The following is a 26,203-nucleotide window of genomic DNA, read 5'->3' as shown; positions in this document are numbered from 1 at the left end:
CTATATACACTTCATAGTGTTAAAATAACCTTTGAAGTGTTATTGCATTACACTAAAAGTGTTAATTCCCTAACACTAACAAAGTGTAACAGTGTCAGCATTAAGCACCACACTGTCAATTTAAAGAGTTACTGAAACTGTTTTAACTACTGTACAGAAATGAAACAAACATATAATCATAATATCGGTCTAAAATACTGTATCAAATTCTCAGTTAATGATTCAAAACCAAGTTTTAAAAATAGGTTTTACTTGACTCAAAATTCTATAATGTAGAGTAAGGCATTGTTGGTAAAATTTCATGCATGTAGTCAATGAATGATTAATAAAATTATTATATTAATAGATCTCTAGGTAGGTCGTCATTGGAAATGAGAATTTGCTCTTAACTGACTTGTCTAGTTATATAAAGGTTAAATGAAATAGATAGTCTAATAAATATTGCAATCAGGCAGTAAATCACAGTTAGTACATCATTTGGAAAGTGACTTCACTGAAATTTTCAACCTCTCCCTGTCTGAGTCTGTATTGCCAACATGTTTCAAGCAGACCACCACAGTCCCCGTGCCCAAGAACACTAAGGTAACCTGCCTAAACCTGCCTAAATGACTACTGACCCGTAGAACTCACGTCTGTAGCCATGAAATGCATTGAAAGGCTGGTCATGGCTCACATCAACACCATTATCCCAGAAACCCTAGACCCACTCCAATTTGCATACCGCACCAACAGATCCGCAGATGATGCAACCTCTATTGCACTCCACACTGCCCTTTCACACCTGAACAAAATGAACACCTATGTGAGAATGATATTAATTTATTCATTGACTACAGCTCAGCGTTCAACACCTTAGTGCCCTCAAAGCACATCACTAAGCTAAGGACCCTGGGACTAAACGTCTCCTTCTGCAACTGGATCCTGGACTACCTGCACCGCCTGATCACCGACAAAGATGAGACACCTGACCGTGTGGTGCAAGGACAACAACCTCTCCCTCAATGTGATCAAGACAAAGGAGATGATTGTGGACTACAGGAAAAGGAGGACCGAAGACGCCCCACATTCTCATCGACGGGTCTGTAGTGGAGCAGATTGAGAGCTTCAAGGTCCTTGGCGTCCGCATCACCAACAGTTGTGAAGAAGGCACAATAAAACCTATTCCCCCCAGGAGACTGATAAGATTTGGCATGGGACCTCAGATCCTCAAAAGGTTTTACAGCTGCACCATCGAGAACATCCTTACGGGTTGCATCGCTGACTGGTATGCCTTCGACCGCAAGGCACTACAGAGGGTAGTGCGCACGGCCCAGTACATCACCGGGACCAAGCTTCCTGCCATCCAGGACCACTATACCAGGCAGTGCCCGAAAAATTGTCAAAGACTCCAGCCACCCTAGTCATAGACTGTTCTCTCTTCTACCACACAGCAAGCGGTACCGGAGCGCCAAGTCTAGGTCCAAGAGACTTCTAAACAGCTTCTACCCCCAAGCCATAAGACTCCTGAACAGCAAATGGCTACCCAGACTATTTGCATTGCCCCCACCTACACTACACTGCTGCTACTCACTGCTGCTACTCTCTGTTATTATCAGCCGCAACATAGTCACTTTTTTACATTTCATAAAACATGTATTTTACCCCTTTTTCTCTTGTCTCATCGCTGCAACTCCCGTACAGACTCAGGAGAGGTGAAGGTCAAGAGCCATGCGTCCTCCGAAACACAACCCAACCAAGCCGCACTGCTTCTTGACACAACGCACATCCAACCCGGAAGCCAGCCGCAACAATGTGTCGGAGGAAACACCTCACACCTAGCGACCTGGTCACCGTGCACTGCGCTCTGCCCGCCACAGAGATCACTAGTGCACGATGATACAAGGATATCCCTGCTGGCCAAACCCTCCCTAACCCTGGACGACACTTGGCCAATTGTGCATCACCGCATGAGCCTCCCGGTCGTGACAGGCTGCGGCAGAGCCTGGGCTCGAACCCAGAATCTCTGGTGGCACTGCGATGCAGGAGGCCCCCATAGTCACTTTAATAACTCTACTTACATGTACATATCACCTCAATTACCTCGACACCGATGCCCCCCCGCACATTGACTCTGTACTGGTACCCCCTGTATATAGCCCCGCTATTGTTATTTACTGCTGCTCTTTAATGATTTGTTATTTACATAATTTTTTGTTGTTGTTGGTATTTCTTAAAACTGCATTGATGGTTAAAGGATTGTAAGTAAGCATTTCACTGTAAGGTTGTGACAAATCTCACAAATCATTTCACCTGTGGTACAAATACAATTTGATTCGATTTGTTGCCTCCAGTCATCCTGGCGACGAACTGTTTCAGTTTCACTCACCCAATATGTTGGACAAAAAACGGATGAGAAGGGCAGTGATTGGGAATCTCAACACAATCAATCCAACTATGTAGTATGTGGCTAAGGCTCTTGCTTATCTATTTACTCTTTCTTTAGGTCTACTTATTAAGCAAGCTAGCTACAGTGTAAGACTTGATAGCTCAATCATTAAGCTAGCTGGAACCTAAAATGACACTGAGCCTTGTACTGTAGCTGCTGGAAGTAGCTGCTGGAAGGATGTCATGTCATCGCCTGGAAGTGGGTGGGTGTCTTCTTCTGCAAAACTTTTTTCCGCTTCGGTGGCTACAGCTACTGGGATTGCATTCATTTGGTTAGCAAGAAATGTGACTCATGCACTAATAAAATAGCTACTCATCTACTCAAACTTGAACGACTGTTAGCATATCTCATAGTTGTCCAAATGTATTTGGCATCGATCAAATGAGCAGGCAGGCCAACTATAAATCACATCACTTGTTAAAACGTTGGTTATTATGGGATTGGGGCCGGCTGCTGCAAGCCGAGCAGGGAACTATTCGTCATTGTATTCACAGTGCAATTTAGACTGGCAACTACACGCTGAAAAGTTTGAGGGTTTATCTACCGTCCCCTTTGCTAGAATTGAGCTAATCTGGCTCAGGCTAATGTTGTTGTTGTTGGGCATAGGCAACTGAGGAATAAATAGCCTACTTCTTGGTTGTTGGATTCAATTTAAAGTTCCCAAAAGTAAGACGTGGTATTTATATATTTGCAGAAAAACATTCAGGTTTCTTTTGTAACTTTGGCTAGTGCTTTCTAAATAATTGAACAAAAATGCATTGTTCTGCGGCCTGTAAGCACAGTCCAGTAGTGCAACATCAATGTGAATGGCATAGGCTATATGGCATGGTCTTCTTGCATAACAGGTGTGAGTGCACCTAAAAAAAGCCAACTGGGTGGGAATTCCTATGAGTTGGAAGCAATCGGCCAATGAAGAAGAAAATGTACTACTTTTAAACTCTAGCTGTGAGTGGTAATGGAGCACCGGGTCTGTGTAGATTCCGACCTGGACAAGACGGACAAGTTTTATTTGCTTTTATTTGCTGCAGTGTCTATTAATTGCCCAAACGCACGGCCACTTGCTCATTCATTGCTATAGAATTTTCACAAACACCGACCCACTTCATTTCCAAACATTCTATGAATAATGAAAACATGAACATGTGCATATCTATGGCCTATTCACAAAATGTCATTACATTTGATGGTGCTAAATCTGTGTCAATTCCTATTTAACACTGAAAAGTGTGGAACCATATACACACTGGCCCAGAGTTAATTTATAAAATGTCAATCACCTTAGATTTGAGCATCTGTGGCCTCCATTTAAGAACATCCTCAATTACTTAAAATGTGTCACTGGTGTAACCATCATTGATGCTACTACTCCTAGCCTACTCCTTAAAAATGATTGAAAGTCATTTAAGCTGCCATATCAGTTGATTTAGAATAGAAAAATTCTGTTAATTTATTTAAAAAATGACATGCCCAATGCCACTTCAATTCAAGAACGACCCACCTCAGTTTGCAGAGTTAGTATTGGTGGAGGCCCTGTCTTACCTTTTGCCGAGCGATGCTTCCATATGATGTTGGGTTCTGGTCGTCCAATGGCAAGACACATTAGAGTAATGTTGCTGCCCTCGTTCACTGTGATGTCCGTCGATATGTTTGTGATCTTTGCAGGTACTAAGGAAATTGGACAGAAAAAAACATAGTACTTTAAATTAGAATTTAATTCAATCATTCAATTATACATTTAGTAAGAATATAGATACAGCACTTTTGTTAGAAAAATGTTGACCTCATCTCAACCATCATAATTCAAACCATCAAAACCATGTAGCAAGCTTACAACTCATTTATGGTCATTACCATGTAGAACATTGTACATTCTCACGAGACACTATCATATATAAATGTATAAATATATACTTTAGATAGGCATATGCCATTTGAATGTTGGATTTCAGTCTGCATTGACTGCTATGTAGATGTAATAAAGCTCAAAATTGAACCTGGACTTACATGTTGCATTTGTGACATCCAGTGTAGCTAATAGGGGTTATTATAATGGATAGGAAAGGCAGATAGGTATGTAACCAGTGATTGGGGACCATGGGGTGAGTGGTTTGCTCTCGTACATCTCATTGACCTTTATATCTAATGCCCTAATTATTATGGATTTCTAATGTTCATTTCTGGCTCATTTAGGGGACAGTTCCTAACCTACTTTTAAATGCCACAGAATAGCTTTCTCCAATCCTTACAGATTTGGCTTGTCACCTAAAACCCTCACAAACTTTTCAGATGCACAATTGAGAGCATCCTGTTGGGCTATATCACTGCCTGGTATGGCAACTGCACAGGCACACAACCACAGGGCTCTCCAGACACATCACCAGGGGAAAACTACCTGCCCTGCAGCACCCGATGTCACAAGAAGGCCAAAAAGATAATCAAGGACAACAACCACCCAAGCCACTGCCTGTTCACCCCGCTACCATCCAGAACGCGAGGTCAGTACAGGTGCATCAAAGCTAGGACCGAGAGACTGAAAAACTGTTTCTAGCTCAAGGCCATCAGACTGTTAAACAGCCATCACTAGCACAGAGAGGCTGCTGCCTACATACAGACTTGAAATCATTGTCCACTTTAATGAATGGAACACTAGTCACTTTAATAATGCAACTTTAATAATATTTGCATATCCTGCATTACTCATCTCATATGTATATACTGTATTCTATACTATCTATTGCATCTTCGCCTATGCCGCTCTGTCATTGCTCATTCATATATTTATATATTCTTATTCCATTCCTTTACTTAGATTTGTGTGTATTAGATATTTGTTGAGGAATTGTTAGATATTACTTGTTAGATATTGCTGCACTGTCGGAACTAGAAGTACAAGCATTTCGCTACACTCGCAATAACATCTGCTAACCATGTGTGTGACCAATACAATTTGATTTGATTTTGATGAGATGTTCCATTACAAATCAATGAAGAAAATACAAGTAAATTACTGAAAGCATACTGAGCAAAAATATAAATGCAACATGTAAAGTGTTGGTCCCAGGTTTCATGAGCTGAAATAAAAGATAAACAAAAAGCGTATTTCCCTAAAATGTTGTGCACAAATTTGTTTACATCGCTGTCAGTGAGAATTTCTCATTTGCCAAGATAATCCATCCACCAAGTCCAGGTGTTATATCAAGAAGCTGATTAAACAGCATGATCACTAAACAGGTGCACCTTGTGTTGGGGACAAAAAAAGGTCACTCTAAAATGTTTATTTATGTCACACAACACAATGCCACAGATGTCTCAAGTTTTGAGGGAGCGTTAAATTGGCATGCTGACGGCAGGAATGTCCACCAGAGCTGTTGACAGATAATTAATGTGCAGTTCTCTACCTCCAACATTATTTTAGAGAATTTGGCAGTACGTCTAACTGACCTCACAACCGCAGACCAAGTGTAACAACCCCAGCCCAGGACTTCCTCATCTGGCTTCTTCATCTGTGGGATTGTCCAAGACCAGCCACCGGACAGCTGATGAAACTGTGGGTTTGCACAACTGAAGAATTTCTGAACAAACTGTCAGACACCGTATCAGGAAGCTCATCTGCGTGCATGTTGTTCTCACCAGTGTCTTGACCTGACTGCAGTTCGGCGTCATAACGATCTTCAGTGGGTAAATGCTCACCTTCGATGGCCACTGGCACGCTGGACAAGTGTGCTCTTCACGGATGAATCCTGATTTCAACTGTACCGCAGTATGGCATCGTGTCGGTGAGTGGATTGCTGATGTCAACATTGTGAACAGAGTGCCACATGGTGGGATTATGGTATGGGCAGGCATAAACTACAGACAACTAACACATTTGCATTTTTTGGACGGCAATTTGAATGACATGACGAGATCCTGAGGCCCATTGTCTTGCCAATCACCCACCGCCATCACCTCATGTTTGATCATGATAATGCACGGTCCCATGTCGCAAGGATCTGTACACAATTCCTGGAAGCTGAAAATGTCCCAGTTCTTCCATGGCCGGTATACTGACCAGACATGTCACCCATTGAGCATGTCTGTGATGCTCTGGATCGACGTGTACAACAGCGTTTTCCAGTTCCCGCCAATATCCAGCAACTTCACACAGCCATTGAAGAGGAGTGGGACAACATTCCACAGGCCACAATCAACAGTCTGATCAACTCTATGCAAAAGAGATCTGTGACCATGAGGCAAGATACTGACTGGTTTTCTGATCCATGCCCCTACATTTTTTTAAGCTATCTGTGACCAACAGATGTACAGTATATCTGTATTACCAGTCATGTGCAATCCATAGATTAAGGCCTAATGACTGTATTTAAATTGACTGATTTCCTTACATGAACTGTAACTCAGTAAAATAGTTGAAATTGTTGCATGTTGCGTTTATATTTTAGTTCAGTGTAGTTCGCCCTTATGTAAGGTCAATTTCACTTAAGAATTTGGTGCCCTATGAAATATACTTTTGCTTTCACTAGCTGGACATTTTTTGTTGAACACAGACGTTTGCAAAGTAAGCATCTGAAGATGGTCAACACAACATGTAAATATCAGAGCCTGATTTTCATTACAGATACCTTAATCAGCCATCACTGGTTCTTATCATATCAATAATGCCATAAGTACATTATAAACCATCTCCAACCCTCTATCAACCGTAGCCGGTCAACGGTAGCAACAGCAGTCAAGTGCTTTCAAAACAGGTATAACACCTCAACCAAGGAATCTGACATTTTGTTGTAAAGCGAGGGGACACACTAAACTACACTGCAACTCCCTCAGCGGGTCTTAACCTTTGGCAGTCTAGTTTCCCTCAGTGTGACTTCAGAGCGAGGAGACCTGACCAGACTAACTGGCTGATGAAAAGCAGGGAGCAGAGTCTATACATCTCGGCCCTCCAAGTCTCCTGCTGAGATGAATGGGCTGGAGAGTCTGTGAAGGAACAGTTGACTGTAGTCTAGAGGGTTGACATCATTGTGTCAGCATTTTTCATGCTGCGGTTGGGAGCGGGTAGTAAGACAGACAACATTGGGCTGAAAATATATTTTGTCATTCCGCAGATTATTTGGAAACGGTCGTCTTTCTGCTTTGTGTGAATTAGCCTAGGCCTACCTATTGTATTAAAAGCACAACTTTGTCCCATTATTCACACACTCTCAATATTCGCTGCTTCAAGTTAAGTAGCCCACCTCTCCTCTCCTAGTTGGTCGTGAGAGATCAAGTGTGCCTAGTATACTGTATGTGTGGTCTTTATTAAATAGTGTCGGATGCCTATGCATGGGCGGAGAATCACGTAGCATTTATCTCTCCAATTCAATTAAATATGACAATGAATATCCCATTGAGCATGGTGAAGTTATTAATTGTACTTTGGATGGTGTAACAATACACCCAGTCACTACAAAGATACTCAGTTATCGGAAAGGAAGGAAACCCCTCAGGAATTTTACCATGAGGCCATTGGTGAGTTTCAAATAGTTAATAGCTGTGATAGGAGAAAACTGAGGATGCATCATCAATATGGTAGTTACTCCACAATACTAACCTAATTGACAGATGAAAAGAAGGAAGGCACTAAAGTAATACTGCAAAAAATGTGGCAAATCAATTCACTTTTTGTCCTGAATACAAAGTGCTGTGTTGTATTGTATTTTCCCCAAACATTACTGAGTACCACTGTCCATATTTCCAAGTATAGTGGTGACTGCATCATGTTATGGGTATCCATCTAATCGTTAAGGACAGGGGAGTTTTTCAGGATCAAAAAATTAATGGAATGGAGCTCAGCACAGGCAAAATCTTAGAGAAAAAAACTGGTTCAGTGTGCTTTTCACCAGATGAATTCACCTTTCAGCAGGACAATAACCTAAATCACAAGTCCAAATCTACACTAGAGTTGCTAACCAAGAGGCAGTGAATGTTTCCGAGTGGCTGAGTTACACTTTTGACTTAAATCTGCTTGAAAATCTATGACAAGACTTAAGTCTTGGTTGTCTAGCAATGATCAAAACCAATTTAACAGAGCTTGAAGTCTTGGGGAAATATTGTGCAATCCAGGTGTGCAAAGTTTTTAAAGACTTACCCAAAGGTGATTCTAATGTGTATTGGCTCTAGGGTGTGAATACTTATGTAAATTACATTTCAGTATTTCAATTTCAATACATTGAAAAAAATCTACAAATACTGTATGTTTTCACTTTGCCAATATTGGGTATTGTGTGTAGATGGGAGAGACAAAAATCAAATGAATCCATTCTGAATGTCGGCTGTAACACAACAAAATGTGGATTAAGTCAAGGGGTATGAAAACCTTCTGAAGCCACTGTATTTGTCTCTGCTGCAAATCATCCTCATAAAAGGTAGGCTATATCCTATATACAAAACGTAGCTCAAGAGAAAGTGCAAGTGTCCGCTTTCATCATTGATGCTGCTACAAGTTTAGTAGAAATACTTGTGAGATCAGGTGTGCGTTTGGTCTCAATTAAATAGAGAAGGCTTACTTGTCCCAAATTTGATGGGACAAGTGTGCTGAGTCACATACGCATGAAATAACATTACGGGACTGCAGTTGGGTTCTGGACCAGCTCTTTCAGTAGCGCCCAGCGGGTGTGGGCAGGTGCGGTATGAAAACCTGCAGGTGCGGGTCGGGAGCCAATGACTAAATAAGTCCTGCTCAAACCTCTATTGAAGTCATCTAGCTTGATAATGGCGGTTGCCAGAGATTAAAACATGCTCAGTTGCAGTGCCCTGATGGTAGTCAGAAATCAAGACCCCAGGAAATGCGTCACTCTGTTCATGTCAGCACAGCGAGGGAGGGAGCTGATAATTAAGGTCTGTGGATGTTGGAAGATTTCTTTAGGGTGTTTATTTCACGATGGAGCTTTTCAATTTTCTGTTCTTATATGATTGGCTCCAAATGGAAAAAGTTACATGACCTTAGGTTGGAGTCATTAAAACTAGTTTTTTAACCACTCCACAAATTTCTTGTTAAACAAACTATAGTTTTGGCAAGTCGGTTAGGACATCTACTTTGTGCATGACACAAGTAATTTTTCCAACAATTGTTTACAGACAGATTATTTCACGTATAATTCACTGTATCACAATTACAGTGGATCAGAAGTTTACATACACTAAGTTGACTGTGCCTTAGAAACAGCTTGGAAAATTCCAGAAAATGATGTCATGGCTTTAGAAGCTTCTGTTAGGCTTCTTGACATATTTGAGTCAATTGGAGGTGTACCTGTGGATGTATTTCAAGGGCTACCTTCAAACTCAGTGCCTCTTTACTTGACATCATGGGAAAATCAAAAGAAATCAGCCAAGATCTCAGAAAAAAAATGTAGACCTCCACAAGTCTGGTTCATCCTTGGGAGCAATTTCCAAATGCCTGAAGATACCACGTTCATCTGTACAAACAATAGTACACAAGTATAAACACCATGGGACCACGCAACCGTCATACCACTTAGGAAGGAGACGCATTCTGTCTTCTAGCATATTGTGTTGCGTTAAGTGCAAATCAATCCCAGAACAACGGCAAAGGACCTTGTGAAGATGCTGGAGGAAATAGGTACAAAAGTATCTATATGCACAGTAAAACAAGTCCTATGTCGACATAACCTGAAAGGCCCCTCAGCAAGGAAGACGCCAATGCTCCAAAACCGGCATAAAAAAGCAAGACTACGGTTTGCAACTGCTCATGGGGACAAAGATCATACTATTTGGAGAAATGTCCTCTGGTCTGATGAAACAAAAATAGAACTGTTTAGCCATAATAACCATAGTTATGTTTGAAGGAAAAAGGGGGACGCTTGCAAGCCGAAGAACACCATCCCAAACGTGAAGCACGAGGGTGGCAGCATCATGTTGTGGGGGTGCTTTGCTGCAGGAGGGACTGGTGCACTTCACAAAATAGATGGCTTCATGAGGAAGGACAATTATGTGGATATAATGAAGCAAAATCTCAAGACATCAGTTAAAGCTTGGTCGCAAATGCGTCTTCCAAATGGACAATGAACCAAGCATACTTTCAAAGTTGTGGCAAAATGGATTAAGGACAACAAAGTCAATGTATTGGAATGGCCATCACAAAGCCCTGACCTCAATCCTATAGAACATTTGTGGCTAGAACTGAAAAAGTGTGTTTGAGCAAGGCCTACAAACCTGACTCAGTTACACCAGCTCTGTCAGGAAGAATGGGCCAAAATTCCCCCAACTTATTGTGGGAAGCTTGTGGAATTCTACCTGAAATGTTTGACCCAAGTTTAACAATTTAAAGGCAATGCTACCAAATACTAATTGAGTGTATGTAAACATCTGACCCACAGGGAATGTGATGAAAGAAATAAAAGCTGAAATAAATAATTCTCTCTACTATTATTCTGACATTTCACATAGTTAAAATAAAGTGGTGATCCTAACTGACCTAAGACAGGGATTTTTTACTGGTATTAAATGTCAGGAATTGTGAAATACTGAGTTTAAATGTATTTGGCTAAGGTATATGTAAACTTCCTACTTCAACTGTAATTTATCAATAGCCAGAAATTGTCAGACTACAGCCACCCAAGTCATATACTGTTCTCTCTGCTACCGCACAGCAAGCGCCAAGTCTGTGACCAAAAGGCAACTGAACAGCTTCTACGACAAAGCCATAAGACTGCTGAATATTTGATCAAATTCCTACCCGGACAATTTACACTGACCCCCTTTATTATTTATTTATTTATTTATCTTAACTGACTCTCCCTTGCCCTGGCTCTATGCACACTCACTTGTTTTCTGTTGGTCTAGGTGTGCAAAGTGTGCATGTTGTGTTCCCTGTCTGTTTGTGCCCAGTTTTGGGTTGGACACTTTTGTCTTCGCCTGTTGTTTTTGGCTTTAATTGTGGATACCGCAATAAAGTTCGGATTCCCCCATTTTCCTCTGCTCTCTGCGCTTGACTCCGCACCCACCCCTCCTGGCTGAATGACACACGTTGTTTCCTCAGAAAACCCAGCAGAGCAAAACGTGTGTGTGTGTTTTTTTTTATGTGCGTGCATGCGTGTGTTTGTATGTCTGTGCAACCTTGGACTACTTTTTACAGCTGATGTGCAACCTATAATAGACTCAAAATCCACATATTCGATGTAATTACTATATAATTTGTATCCAACATTAATGGAATCTTTTACCTTAGGAATCATGACAATGTACTTTTGGCAAATCTCATCCATTGACATCTGCCCACACATCAAAGGCATTGTTACAGCTATGTTCTCCAAATCTATAGTTGATGTTCATTTACAGTGCCTTGCAAAAGTATTCGGCCCCCTTGAACTTTGCGACCTTTTGCCACATTTCAGGCTTCAAACATAAAGATATAAAACTGTATTTTTTTGTGAAGAATCAACAACAAGTGGGACACAATCATGAAGTGGAACGACATTATTGGATATTTCAAACTTTTTTAACAAATCAAAAACTGAAAAATTGGGCGTGCAAAATTATTCAGCCCCTTTACTTTCAGTGCAGCAAACTCTCTCCAGAAGTTCAGTGAGGATCTCTGAATGATCCAATGTTGACCTAAATAACTAATGATGATAAATACAATACACCTGTGTGTAATCAAGTCTTCGTATAAATGCACCTGCACTGTGATAGTCTAAGAGGTCCGTTAAAAGCGCAGAGAGCATCGTGAAGAACAAGGAACACACCAGGCAGGTCCGAGATACTGTTGTGAAGAAGTTTAAAGCCGGATTTGGATACAAAAAGATCTACCAAGACCTGGCCGTCCCTCTAAACTTTCAGCTCATACAAGGAGAAGACTGATCAGAGATGCAGCCAAGAGGCCCATGATCACTCTGGATGAACTGCAGAGATCTACAGCTGAGGTGGGAGACTCTGTCCATAGGACAACAATCAGTCGTATATTGCACAAATCTGGCCTTTATGGAAGAGTGGCAAGAAGAAAGCCATTTCTTAAAGATATCCGTAAAAAGTGTTGTTTAAAGTTTGCCACAAGCCACCTGGGAGACACACCAAACATGTGGAAGAAGGTGCTCTGGTCAGATGAAACCAAAATTGAACTTTTTGGCAACAATGCAAAACGTTATGTTTGGCGTAAAAGCAACACAGCTCATCACCCTGAACACACTATCCCCACTGTCAAACATGGAGGTGGCAGCATCATGGTTTGGGCCTGCTTTTCTTCAGCAGGGACAGGGAAGATGGTTAAAATTGATGGGAAGATGGATGGAGCCAAATACAGGACCATTCTGGAAGAAAACCTGATGGAGTCTGCAAAAGACCTGAGACTGGGACGGAGATTTGTTTTCCAACAAGACAATGATCCAAAACATAAAGCAAAATCTACAATGGAATGGTTCAAAAATAAACATATCCAGGTGTTAGAATGGCCAAGTCAAAGTCCAGACCTGAATCCAATCGAGAATCTGTGGAAAGAACTGAAAACTGCTGTTCACAAATGCTCTCCATCCAACCTCACTGAGCTCGAGCTGTTTTGCAAGGAGGAATGGGAAAAAAATTCAGTTTCTCGATGTGCAAAACTGATAGAGACATACCCCAAGCGACTTACAGCTGTAATCGCAGCAAAAGGTGGCGCTACAAAGTATTAACTTAAGGGGGCTGAATAATTTTGCACGCCCAATTTTTCAGTTTTTGATTTGTTAAAAAGGTTTGAAATATCCAATAAATGTCGTTCCACTTCATGATTGTGTCCCACTTGTTGTTGATTCTTCACATAAAAATACAGTTTTATATCTTTATGTTTGAAGCCTGAAATGTGGCAAAAGGTCGCAAAGTTCAAGGGGGCCGAATACTTTCGCAAGGCACTGTATAACCATTCCAAAATGGTTAAAAATGTCAAACAGATTACTAAAGATGTTCCAACTTTACTACCTGTACACCTAGTCCCCAAAAACATCAGAGCCAACGTCTAGTGTCTCACCAACATACAGTATATAAGTATGTACTCATATGTACTCCTAAACTAAGTATGTACTCATTGTCAAATCAGGGAAGCACCCAGAGTCGTAGAGCAGTAACATCTCCAAATATTTGAGTCTGGGAAGCATCATAAAACACTGGGGCTTGGGGCTGCTTGAGCATTGACGGGAGGAAAAACTAGGCCGATATCATGCTGGTTGGTGGGAGGGAAAAGGGTGACACCTGGCTTTAAACTTCCAAGCTCTTCATTTCAAAGGCAGCTCTGCTCCAGGGACTGGAACTCATACAGTAGCATGCCTGTGTTCTAGGCTCCAGTCCAAATAATGATGTTGCATGAAAGTCAAATGGAATTATTATTATTTGACCCTGCTGGTCATCCATGAACTTTTGAACATCATGGCCATGTACTGTTATAATCTCCACCCTGCACAACCAGAAGAGGACTGGCCACCACTCAGAGCCTGGTTCCTCTCTAAGTTTCTTTCTAGATTCCTGCCTTTTTAGGGAGATTTTCCTAGCCACTATGCTTCCACATCTGCATTGCTTTCTGTTTGGGGTTTTAGGCTGGGTTTCTGTATAGCACTTAGTGACATCGGCTGATGTAAGTAGAGCTTTATAAATACATTTGATTGATTGAATCACAAAGGTATTGCTTATTACGCTTATAGCTGTATTCCATTTATTTTTATCCCCCCCAAAAAACGAATATCACAACCATTATACTCTGTAACTGTTTTCAAATCACCATTGGCCTAATGCTGAAATCCCTGAGCAGTTTCCTTCCTCTCCAGCAACTGAGTTAGGAAGGACACCTCCATCTTTCTAGCGACTGGGTGTATTTATACACAATCCAAAGTAATAGTAGTTAATAACTTCACCATGCTCAAAGGGATATTCAGCATTTGTTTTTTTTATTTTTACACATCCACTGTACCAATCAGTGCCCTTCTTTGCGAGGCATTGGAAAACCTCCCTGGTCTTTGTGCTTGAATCTGTGCTTGAAATTCACTTCTCGATTGAGGTACCTTACAGGGAATTGTATGTGTGGGGTACAGAGATGGACTAGTCATTAAAAAATCATGTTAACCACTATAATTGAACACGGAATGAGTCCATGCAACTTATTATGAAATTTGTTAAGCACATTTTTACTCCTGAACTTATTTAGGCTTGCCATAACAAAGGGGTTTAATACTTATTGATTCATGTGCAAACATTTCTAAAAATCGGATATCACTTTGTCATTATGGGGTATTGTGTGTAGATCGATGAAAAATAAATATTTAATCAATATTAGAATAAGGTTGTAACATAACACAATAGAAAGGGGAAGGGGTCTGAATACTTTTCAAATGCACTGTATGTATGGAGCACAATGTATTCTGTTTGTATCCCTTTATAGCCGCAGACACGCAAGGTACGAATTTCATTACCTTCAAGGTGTTATACTAAATTGGGCTTATGTAGCTAACTACATTTGTCTATTAATTCTGTAAAACAATGCTAATGGCATCAGAGAAGTATTAGCTTGTGTTGTGTCCTTTGAAACTGCCCTGACCTTAGACTATAGTGTCCTGGAAAAATCCTGACTTCATGTCGCACATAACAAAGAACTTGATCCCAAACCTGTGTTTTTTGGAGAGAATATATTGACGGAACACCAGCCTACAACTTCCATAAAATCAGGGACAAAGCATAGGTCCTTGTATGGCAAAAATGTCCAACCAAATGGCGATGTCAGGCTGGTAAGAACATTTTCCTTTTGTGTAACGGGTCATTTAGGTTGGCAGTAGCATTGTTGATGAAATGTAGGCATCGCAACAGAACTAGGAAGCAGTCTTGGGAAAAGAGGGCAGCAAATAAGAGAGTTGCAAACATAGGATCCATGCTCCATTATTCCCTTTAGGCAGTTCATCTTCACTATTCCCATGAGAAGGACTGTCACCAGGAAGGTTAACATTTCACTAATTGTGGTTGTCATCCATTTAGTGAGCTTCCCCCTCACTTCAGGCTCTCTCTTCTCCTGTAGCTCCAAGGCATAGCGATTGGTCTCCTCCACTGTCTCCCACCAGAACAAACTTGAAGCACTCTGCCTCAGAGGGAGATGGCAAGGGGCTTTGCCCTCCAGACTGGGACTCAAAGCCAACAGCAGGACCAGGAGGGGTGAAATGGCTGACGGACTTCCAGCTACCGCAGACCTGTACTTCACCCAGTGTTGGTCGGCCTTCATCAACACCAGCATCTTCAGAGAGCCCTGGGACTTTGTTGGCGGGCAAGGGGTCCTCAGATTCTTGGCCAAAAGGATGGGGGGGGCAGCACCTAACTGTCACTGTCAGAATCTGATTCCTCACTTTCATACTCAGAATTACTCCCAAAATGTTCACATTTGTGAGTTGTCTCCTTTTGAAAGACATTGCTAATGCTACAGCTTAGCCCACTAGCTACATACAGTACACACACAACAACACTGAATGTGAGTTCCAGAGGTTAAGTGAGTGACTGCCAGCACTCGCCATTTGTATCAATAAATTATTATCAGAAAATCGTTTGTGCAGTAATAATTTATTTATTTACGGTTTTATTCACATTTTCAAGTGCTGGTGACAAATCATGGATTCCGATTCTTGCATAGATTGTAATGGACACATATGTGTGTAAAATCATTTTGTGAAGGTTGTACTGATTATGATGAGCTAATGCTAAGCTAATTGCCAGCTGTGTGTGGAGCCATTTTGTTGACATTAAACAAAGCATTCTGGGTGTCACGTAAACATCTGACAGACAAAACATGTTATAACAAAATGAGGTGAAGGGATGGTTCACTTGTTTTTCGAATAAACTTCCAGAAGTGAATGATGGGAAGTGAATTATGGTAGATGACACACCCCCTTCAACATGCATATTGCAAACAGACCCAACTCATCTTGTCACCTCTTTTTATCTTTGGTTGACGTGGAAAAACAAACATGGCGCCATGCACAAACTCTACCAACCATTGGATTACTTTCAACTTTTAGTAGGTGTTTTACTAAATTATTTAGAACACTGGTGAGCCCGTAATGTGAATTGTAAATAATAATTGCTATTAGGTAATTCATATTATGGTTTCTGTCAGCCGAGAGTTAGCTAAATATGTCTGCTTATGTTAGCTCACCGTTTCTCAGTCAGCGGTAGGACTAATGTAGCCTGCATTTTCCGATTTGGGTGAGAATTGTTGTACTGTTGCTACTTCTTTCAAAGTCTGAACATTGCATCCAAAAATAAACTGCTCACATTGAGGACATAAAGACTGTGTTTCTGCAAAATGTTTCTGTTAAAAAAACTGAGTGGCCATCTCAAACCCTAACTGTTGCATCAATCCTAACTAGTTGTTCTATGAAGTGTTCTAATCACACCGGTTTGAGTGTACGCTGCAGGGACCACTATAAATTGATCACGCCCGTGGGCTCATGCACATTATAGGGGTAAATGTAATATAAAAATTATGCAAATCGTTCGTTCTTACCACCAGTAATAGACTGCGAACAGTTAAAATGCTAATTTGCTAGCAAGAGCTTTGGTTGAACCTTGCCTGCGAGGCATTACGGATGACAAAAGCACCCTAGAAATGGGCACAATAAGAACTGTCATTGAATCCATTTAAAATACATGGTCATAAAGGAGAGTAATTATTCTGATAACTGAAAAGTGACTTTTTCACAAAATTGAGGGACACAAAGACAACAAATGTGGTAAAGTGTGGAAATTATATAAAATTAGTGAATGAAATGCAGAAATTGAAAATGCTGAAAATTCTTTTGGGTTGAAGTTTGAACAGTTTATTGGTCGCATACATCGTTTGGCAGATGCTATAGTGGGTGCAGTGAAATGCTTATGTTACTAGCTCCTAACGATGCAGTAAAATGTCAATCAAGTACACAAATAATAACAATTCTTAAAAAAACATAAATAAATCAAGACATTTCAGAATGAATAAAATTAACAACCCAAATAGCACTTTAACAATAATTCAAATGCAGTCTATGCATTCAGAAACCAAGATTGAACTCTTTGGCCTGAATGCCAACTGTCATGTCTGGAGGAAACCTGGCACCATCCGTATGTTGAAGCATGGTGGTGGAAGCATCATGCTGTGGGGATGTTTTTCAGCGGCAGGGACTGGGAGAGTAGTCAGGATCAAGGGAAAGATGAGCAAAGTACAGAGAGCTCCTTGACGAGAACCTGCTCCAGAGCGCTCAGGACCTCAGACTGGGGAAAAGGTTCACTTTCCAAAAGGACAACGACCCTAAGCACACAGCCAAGACAACACAGGAGTGGCTTCGGGACAAGTCTCTGAATGTCCTTGAGTGGCCCAGCCAGTGTCCGGACTTGAACCCGATCGAGCATCATCTTTTTTTTGCTTTGTCATTATGTGGTATTGTGTGTAGATTGATGAGGGGAAAAAAAACAATGTAATCCATTTTAGAATAAGTCTGTAACGTAACAAAATGTGGAAAAAGTGAAGGGGTCTGAATACTTTCCGAATGCATTGTATGTTCACTAGAATAATTACCACAAGATATACTAAGAATGTTATGTACAGTAGTAGATATATTAGTGAGCTATGTCAAGAATCCAGTATATAAATAAATATGTGGTGTATAAAACATGTAACTAAAATGCAATGTACAGTAGTAGAATTATTACAATCAACTATGGCAAGAATACAGAATTTAAATACACAGTGTGAAATAGGAAGTGTCCAGTGGTGTCCAGTGTTGGTAATCAGGCCTACTACTATTGTGTCGTCTGCAAACTTGATGATTGAGTTGGAGGCGTGAGTAGTCACGCAGTCATGGGTGAACATGGAGTACAGGAGGGGGCTGAGCATGCACCATTGTGGGGCCCCTGTGTTGAGGATCAGCGAAGTGGAGGTGTTGTCTCCTACCTTCACCAACTGGGGGAATCCCGTCAGGAAGTCCAGGACCCAGTTGCACAGGGCGGGGGTTCAGACCCAGGGTCTTGAGCTTGATGATGAGCTTGGAGGGTACTATGGTGTTGAATGCTGAGCTATAGTCAATGAACAGCATTCTTACATAAGTATTCCTCTTGTCCAGATGGGATAGGGCAGTGTCCACTGCGATGGCGATTGCATCGTCTGTGAATCTATTGGGGCGGTAAGCAAATGGAAGTGGGTCTAGGGTGTCAGGTAAGGCAGAGGTGATATGATCCTTAAGCAGCCTCTCAAAGCACTTCATGACGACAGAAGTGAGTGCTACGGGGCGTGCCATCAGTCTTGTGTGTTTTCATGTTCATCACTCACTCACTGTCAAAGTCCCTACATCAGCGCATAGCTACTCTGCTACAGATTTTTTTTTTTATGTAAAAATGCAAGCGCCTCACTCAAACGTCACATTTGCTTGTAAACAAAAAAAATACTCTATAACCTTTCATTCTCATAACACACATCGCTATCTGAGTTATACATTTACATAAAGATCATTAATTGGGATTATATTTTGATATATCAAATTGCTATGGAAACATTAAAAATCAGGGAACCGGTGAAGTAGTGATCGACAGCATCACCTTGAAAGGCAAACATTTCTCAGAGACGCAAGCTTGTGAATGTCACTCCAATCTCTGTTTGCCCCTCAGAGATGCCACCAGAAACCCCAAGGGTGAAAACTAACTAGTACCCTCAACATTTATGCGATATTAAATCCTTACATGGGCGATAGATTTATTTCTGGCCTTTATTATAATTGCTTGCCTGTTACTACCTCTGGGGGATCATGGAAGCTAAGCTGTTTGTGCAGAACATGCTGAGTGAACGTAACAGTGGGTTTGTGTAGCAATTGCCACATCTCTTCCACTCTAATAATGTTATTAATGGGGCTGTGTTTATGGCAGTGGAATGGGCCACTGCTTCATCGCCCCTGTTAAAGTGTATCTTTTGGATTGCTCTCATGTTATTAAAGGTTAGGAAAATGCACTAGGTAATTAATTACCTTTGCTGTCTTTGCTGTCAAAAACAGCAGTCTGTTGTAGATGTGCAGGCATTTGTCTATGAGAAAAAAGCTGACGTGTTTACATAAATGTTGTGGTTTATGATATCGAGAGCTTAGTACTATAAGGTTCTGTCTGCATTTTTGTCACCTACTGAGTTATTGACTTAGCCTTGCTCTGTTCAATGTTCTCTACATACTGTATATAGTCCTCTAAATACCCCAATGCATGTTAAATTCAATAGATTACAATAGAATAGAAATTGCTGACACCATTCAAACCAATTCGAAACCAGTTCAAAACTTTGCAGCCAATTATCTCAGAATGATCTTTTTTGCAGATAGAACATCATAGTCCCAAGCTCAAACACACACAAAAAATATTTTAAACTGCAATAGACTTCTTTGAGTTAATTTTGATCAGGGGAAATCTTTGGCCTTGTGACATGGATATGGTTGGAAAATATGTAAATATAGTTGGTTTCATGGCCGGTTCCAGGCATAAGCGACATAAGAGACCACTTAGGCTCCTGCAGACGCAAAGCCCCCTCCCCCCAGAAAATAAATAAGTATATATATATATATATATATAACTATATACAGTGCATTCGGAAAGTATTCAAACCCTTTGACTTTTTCCACATTTTGTTACGTTACAGCCTTATTCTAAAATTGATTTTTTTTTTAATTATCCCATTCTCCTCTGCAGATCCTCTTAAGCTCTGTCAGGTCGGATGGGGAGTGTCACTGCACAGCTATTTTCAGGTCTCTCCAGAGATGTTCGATCGGGTTCAAGTCCAGGCTCTGGATGGGCCACTCAAGGACATTTAGAGAAATGTCCCGAAGCAACTCCTGCGTTGACTTAGCTGTGTGCTTAGGGTCGTTATCCTGTTGAAAGGTGAATCTTCGCCCCAGTCTGGAGTCCTGAGCGCTCTGGAGCAGGTTTTTATGAAGGATCTCTCTGTACTTTGCTCCATTCATCTGTCCCTCTAACTGGACTGGTCTCCCAGTCTCTGCCGCTGACAAATCCTCACAGCATGATGCTGCCACCACCATGTTTCGCCGTAGCAATGGTCCCAGGTTTCCTCCAGACGTGACGCTTGACATTCAGTCTAAAGAGTTCAATCTTGGTTTTATCAGACCAGAGAATCTTGTTTCTCATGGTCTGAGAGACCGTTAGGGGCCTTTTGGCAAACTCCAAGCAGGCTGTCATGCACCTTTTACTGAGGAGTGCCTTCTGTCTGGCCACTCTACCATAAAGGCCTGATTGGTGGAGTGCTGCAGAGATGGTTGTCCTTCTTGAAGGTTCTCCCATCTTCACAGAGGAACTCTAGAGCTCTGTCAGAGTGACCATCGGGTTCTTGGTCACCTCCCTGACCAAGGCCCTTCTCCCCCGATTGCTCAGTTTGGTCGGGCGGCCAGCTCTAGGAAGAGTCTTGGTAGTTCCAAACTCCTTCCATTTAAGAATGATGGAAGCCACTGTGTTCTTGGGAACATTCAATGCAGCAGAAATGTTTTGGTACCCTTCCCAGGTCTGTGCCTCAACATAATCCTGTCTCTGAGCTCTACGGACAATTCCTTTTACCTCATGGCTTGGTTTTTGCTCTAGCATGCACTGTCAACTGCGGGACCTTACGTAGAAAGTGTGTGCCTTTCCAAATCATGTCCAATCAATTTAATTTACCACAGGTAGACTCCAATCAAGTTGTAGAAACATTTTAAGGATGATCAATGGAAACAGGATGCACCTCAGCTCAATTTCAAGTCTCATAGCAAAGGGTCTGAATACTTACTGTATGTAAATAAGGTATTTCAGTTTTTTATTTTGTATACATTTAATATATTTAAATATATATATATATATATATATATATATATATATATATATATATATATATATATATATATATATATATATATATATATATATAGTGCCTTGCGAAAGTATTCGGCCCCCTTGAACTTTGCGACCTTTTGCCACATTTCAGGCTTCAAACATAAAGATATAAAACTGTATTTTTTTGTGAAGAATCAACAACAAGTGGGACACAATCATGAAGTGGAACGACATTTATTGGATATTTCAAACGTTTTTAACAAATCAAAAACTGAAAAATTGGGCGTGCAAAATTATTCAGCCCCCTTAAGTTAATACTTTGTAGCGCCACCTTTTGCTGCGATTACAGCTGTAAGTCGCTTGGGGTATGTCTCTATCAGTTTTGCACATCGAGAGACTGACATTTTTTCCCATTCCTCCTTGCAAAACAGCTCGAGCTCAGTGAGGTTGGATGGAGAGCATTTGTGAACAGCAATTTTCAGTTCTTTCCACAGATTCTCGATTGGATTCAGGTCTGGACTTTGACTTGGCCATTCTAACACCTGGATATGTTTATTTTTTAACCATTCCATTGTAGATTTTGCTTTATGTTTTGGATCATTGTCTTGTTGGAAGACAAATCTCCGTCCCAGTCTCAGGTCTTTTGCAGACTCCATCAGGTTTTCTTCCAGAATGGTCCTGTATTTGGCTCCATCCATCTTCCCATCAATTTGAACCATCTTCCCTGTCCCTGCTGAAGAAAAGCAGGCCCAAACCATGATGCTGCCACCACCATGTTTGACAGTGGGCATGGTGTGTTCAGGGTGATGAGCTGTGTTGCTTTTACGCCAAACATAACGTTTTGCATTGTTGCCAAAAAGTTCAATTTTGGTTTCATCTGACCAGAGCACCTTCTTCCACATGTTTGGTGTGTCTCCCAGGTGGCTTGTGGCAAACTTTAAATGACACTTTTTATGGATATCTTTAAGAAATGGCTTTCTTCTTGCCACTCTTCCATAAAGGCCAGATTTGTGCAATATACGACTGATTGTTGTCCTATGGACAGAGTCTCCCACCTCAGCTGTAGATCTCTGCAGTTCATCCAGAGTGATCATGGGCCTCTTGGCTGCATCTCTGATCAGTCTTCTCCTTGTATGAGCTGAAAGTTTAGAGGGACGGCCAGGTCTTGGTAGATTTGCAGTGGTCTGATACTCCTTCCATTTCAATATTATCGCTTGCACTGTGCTCCTTGGGATGTTTAAAGCTTGGGAAATCTTTTTGTATCCAAATCCGGCTTTAAACTTCTTCACAACAGTATCTCGGACCTGCCTGGTGTGTTCCTTGTTCTTCATGATGCTCTCTGCACTTTTAACGGACCTCTGAGACTATCACAGTGCAGGTGCATTTATACGGAGACTTGATTACACACAGGTGGATTGTATTTATCATCATTAGTCATTTAGGTCAACATTGGATCATTCAGAGATCCTCACTGAACTTCTGGAGAGAGTTTGCTGCACTGAAAGTAAAGGGGCTGAATAATTTTGCACGCCCAATTTTTCAGTTTTTGATTTGTTAAAAAAGTTTGAAATATCCAATAAATGTCGTTCCACATCATGATTGTGTCCCACTTGTTGTTGATTCTTCACAAAAAAATACAGTTTTATATCTTTATGTTTGAAGCCTGAAATGTGGCAAAAGGTCGCAAAGTTTTATATATATATATATATATATATATATATATATACACACACATAATGTTTTTGTTTTGTCATTATGGGGTGTTGTGTGTAGATTGATGAGGAAAATGTTTAACTTAATTCATTTTAGAATAAGGCTGTAAGGTAACAAAATAAGGAAAAAGTCAAGCGGTCTGAATACTTTCTGAATGCACTGTATATATACTCTACCAAAAATGTTCTGCAATACTAGCCAATGTCAGCAAAACATTTTTTTGCCAGCTGTCTAAACTTAGTTATCATTGTTGAATTACTGACGCAGGACATGTGCCCAGTGTCCCTGATCCTCACGGGCTCCACTTGATTTTGTTAGTCACTCTCACTCAAATGCCATATTAAAATAGCATAAATCATGGCAAAATGTGTAGAATTGCAGTTAATACGTTTCAAAACGGCAAAGTTTCTCTCAGCCCCATGGCAAAAGGTGTGGAATTGCAGAAAATTAACTCAAAAACTTTTTCACTCTGCCATCATAAAGGGGCCACTAAAATGTTTGGCTTAGGGCCCCCAAAAAGCTAAAGCTGGCCATGGTTGGTTTAGTAAAGTCCCAATCACTACTGTAACGTGTTAAGGAAAAATCTTAGAGCAGCTGATATTTATTAAGCATCAGACATTATGTACATGCATAATTTGCATCTCTGCCTTTGGATAAAAGCCCAAAATAAAGCTTGGCAAAATAGCCTTGAATGTGCTTCTGGTTCACACCCGCTCTAAAATCATTATGTAAATGAGTATGGGAAGGTAGCGCAAAGCAGGCCAAATAGCCGTAGAACTCAATAGGTGAGAAATTGACTCTCCACTCCCTGTGGTAGGAAAAAAAATGAAGAGAGCACTTAATGTGTTACAAAGAAAAAAGCTTAGGAGCTGACTCTCCAATTTCTATTCTCCTAATGTCGCCAGAATATTTCAAATGCCTCATTACTTGTGTTTGAGGGACTAAATTAGAGGCTCTTCTCCATCCAATAATGATTTCTAACGCTTATTACGCCAATGTGCATTAAATTGAGAGGCCAATTCTTCCTCTTTTAGACTCCCCTTATGCTAGAGAGTGCTAGGGCCTAATCTAAAAACAGAGAGTTACATCATTACACTTGAGGAAATCATAGAGGATAATCCAGTAGTCCATTTAGAGGGCTTTATAATTGAATTGAATTATGCTTGCCCTCTGACAGGCCACATTGTGAGTGACATTTTGCTCAGGAGATGGCATACGTTTTGAGGCCAGCCTAGAAAGACTGGCAGAATCCACCACTGTTAGGAAGGCTAAAAGGATTAGCGTTGTCTGAAATAACTCACCGAATCAGGTTTACAGGCAATGGAAGCCAATGTAATTTTGGTCAGATATAAACATCTTTATGCTATATACTCTTATCTACAGTTGAAGTGGGAAGTTTACAAACACTTAGGTTGGAGTCATCAAAACTCATTTTTTAACCACTCCACAAATTTCTTGTTAACAAACTATAGTTTTGGCAAGTCGGTTAGGACATCTACTTTGTGCATGACACAAGTAATTTTTCCAACAATTGTTTACAAACAGAATATTTCACTTATAATTCACAGTATCACAATTCCAGTGAGTCAGAAGTTTACATAAACTAAATTGACAGTGCCTTTAAACAGCTTGGAAAATTCCAGAAATGATGTCATGGCTTTAGAAGCTTATGATAGGCTAATTGACATCATTTGAGTCAATTTGAGCTGTACCTGTGGATGTATTTCAAGGCCTACCTTCAAACTCAGTGTCTCTTTACTTGACATCATGGGAAAATCAAAAGAAATCAGCCAAGACCTCAGAAAAAAATTGTAGACCTCCACAAGTCTGGTTCATCCTTGGGAGCAATTTCCAAAAGTCTGAAGGTACCACGTTCATCTGGACAAACAATAGTATGCAAGTATTAACACCATGGGACCACGCAGCCGTCATACCGCTCAGGAAGGAGACGCGTACTGTCTCCTAGATATTAATGTACTTTGGTGTGAAAGTGCAAATCAATCCCAGAACAATAGCAAAAGACCCTGTGAAGACGCTGGAGGAAACAGGTACAAAAGTATCTATATCCATAGTAAAACGAGTCCTATATCGACATAACCTGAAAGGCTGCTCGGCATGGAAGAAGCCACTGCTCCTATCCCGCCATTAAAAAGCCAGACTACGGTTTGCAAAGATCGTACTTTTTGGGGAAATGTCCTCTGGTATGATGAAACAAAAATAAAACTGTTTGGCCATGCTGACCAACCGTGAAGCACGGGTGTGGCAGCATCATGTTGTGGGGGTGCTTTGCTGGAGGAGGGACTGCTGTACTTCACAAAATAGATGGCATCATGAGGTAGGAAAATTATGTGGCTATATTGAATCAACATCTCAAGTCAGGAAGTTAAAGCTTGGTCGCAAATGGATCTTCCAAATGGACAATGAGCCCAAGCATACTTCCACAGTTGTGGCAAAAGGACAACAAAGTCAAGGTATTGGAGTGGCCATCACAAAGCCCTGACCTCAATCCTATAGAAAATGTGTGGGCAGAACTGAAAAGCATGTGCAAGCAAGGAGGCCAACAAACCTGACTCAGTTACACCAGCTCTGTCAGGAGGAATGGGCCAACATTCACCCAACTTATTGTCGGAAGTTTGTGGAAGGCTACCTGCAAAGTTTGACCCAAATTAGACAATTTAAAGGCAATGCTACCAAATACTAATTGAGTGTGTGTAAACTTCTGACCCACTGGAAATGTGATGAAAGAAATAAAAGCTGAAATAAATCATTTTCTCTACTATTATTCTGACATTTCACATTCTTAACTCTAGGGTAGGGGGCAGCATTTGGAATTTTGGATGAAAATCGTGCCCAAATTAAACTGCCTTCTACTCAGGTCCTGAAGATAGTATAGTAGTAGATTTGGATAGAAAACACTCTAAAGTTTCCAAAACTGTTAAAATAATGTCTGTGAGTATAACAGAACTGATTTGGCAGGCAAAAACTTGAGACAAATACATTCAGGAAGTAGGATTTTTTGTTGTTGTTGTAGTTTTCTTTTCAATGCCATTACAGTATCCATTGACTTAGGACATAAATTGCAGTTCCTATGCCTTCCACTAGATGTCAACAGTCTTTAGAAATTGTTTCAGGCTTCTATTCTGAAGAATGAGGGAGTAATAGCAGTCTGAGTGAGTGTACCCTGCCGTGTCACAGAGCTTTTTCATGCGTGCGACCGAGAGAGTGCCTTTCTTTTTTACCTTTTATATT

At 40.8% G+C, this 26,203-nt stretch overlaps 1 protein-coding gene across 2 annotated transcripts in view; it reads right to left on the bottom strand.

Moving 5' to 3' along the window:
• The window catches only part of LOC110537630 (opioid-binding protein/cell adhesion molecule), a 406,128-nt gene that overhangs the window by 83,728 nt on the left and 296,197 nt on the right, over window positions 1-26,203 (bottom strand). For both annotated transcript variants that reach the window (XM_021623816.3, XM_021623815.3), the window contains one exon: window positions 3,965-4,090. In XM_021623816.3, coding sequence (XP_021479491.2) covers window positions 3,965-4,090 — 126 coding nt within the window. The remainder of the gene's footprint in view (window positions 1-3,964; window positions 4,091-26,203) is intronic.

The sequence above is a fragment of the Oncorhynchus mykiss genome, chromosome 12, assembly GCF_057628025.1.
Source record: "Oncorhynchus mykiss isolate SJ-2025 chromosome 12, ASM5762802v1, whole genome shotgun sequence".
Taxonomy (NCBI): domain Eukaryota; kingdom Metazoa; phylum Chordata; class Actinopteri; order Salmoniformes; family Salmonidae; genus Oncorhynchus; species Oncorhynchus mykiss.
This window is presented reverse-complemented; position numbering and strand designations above follow the sequence as displayed.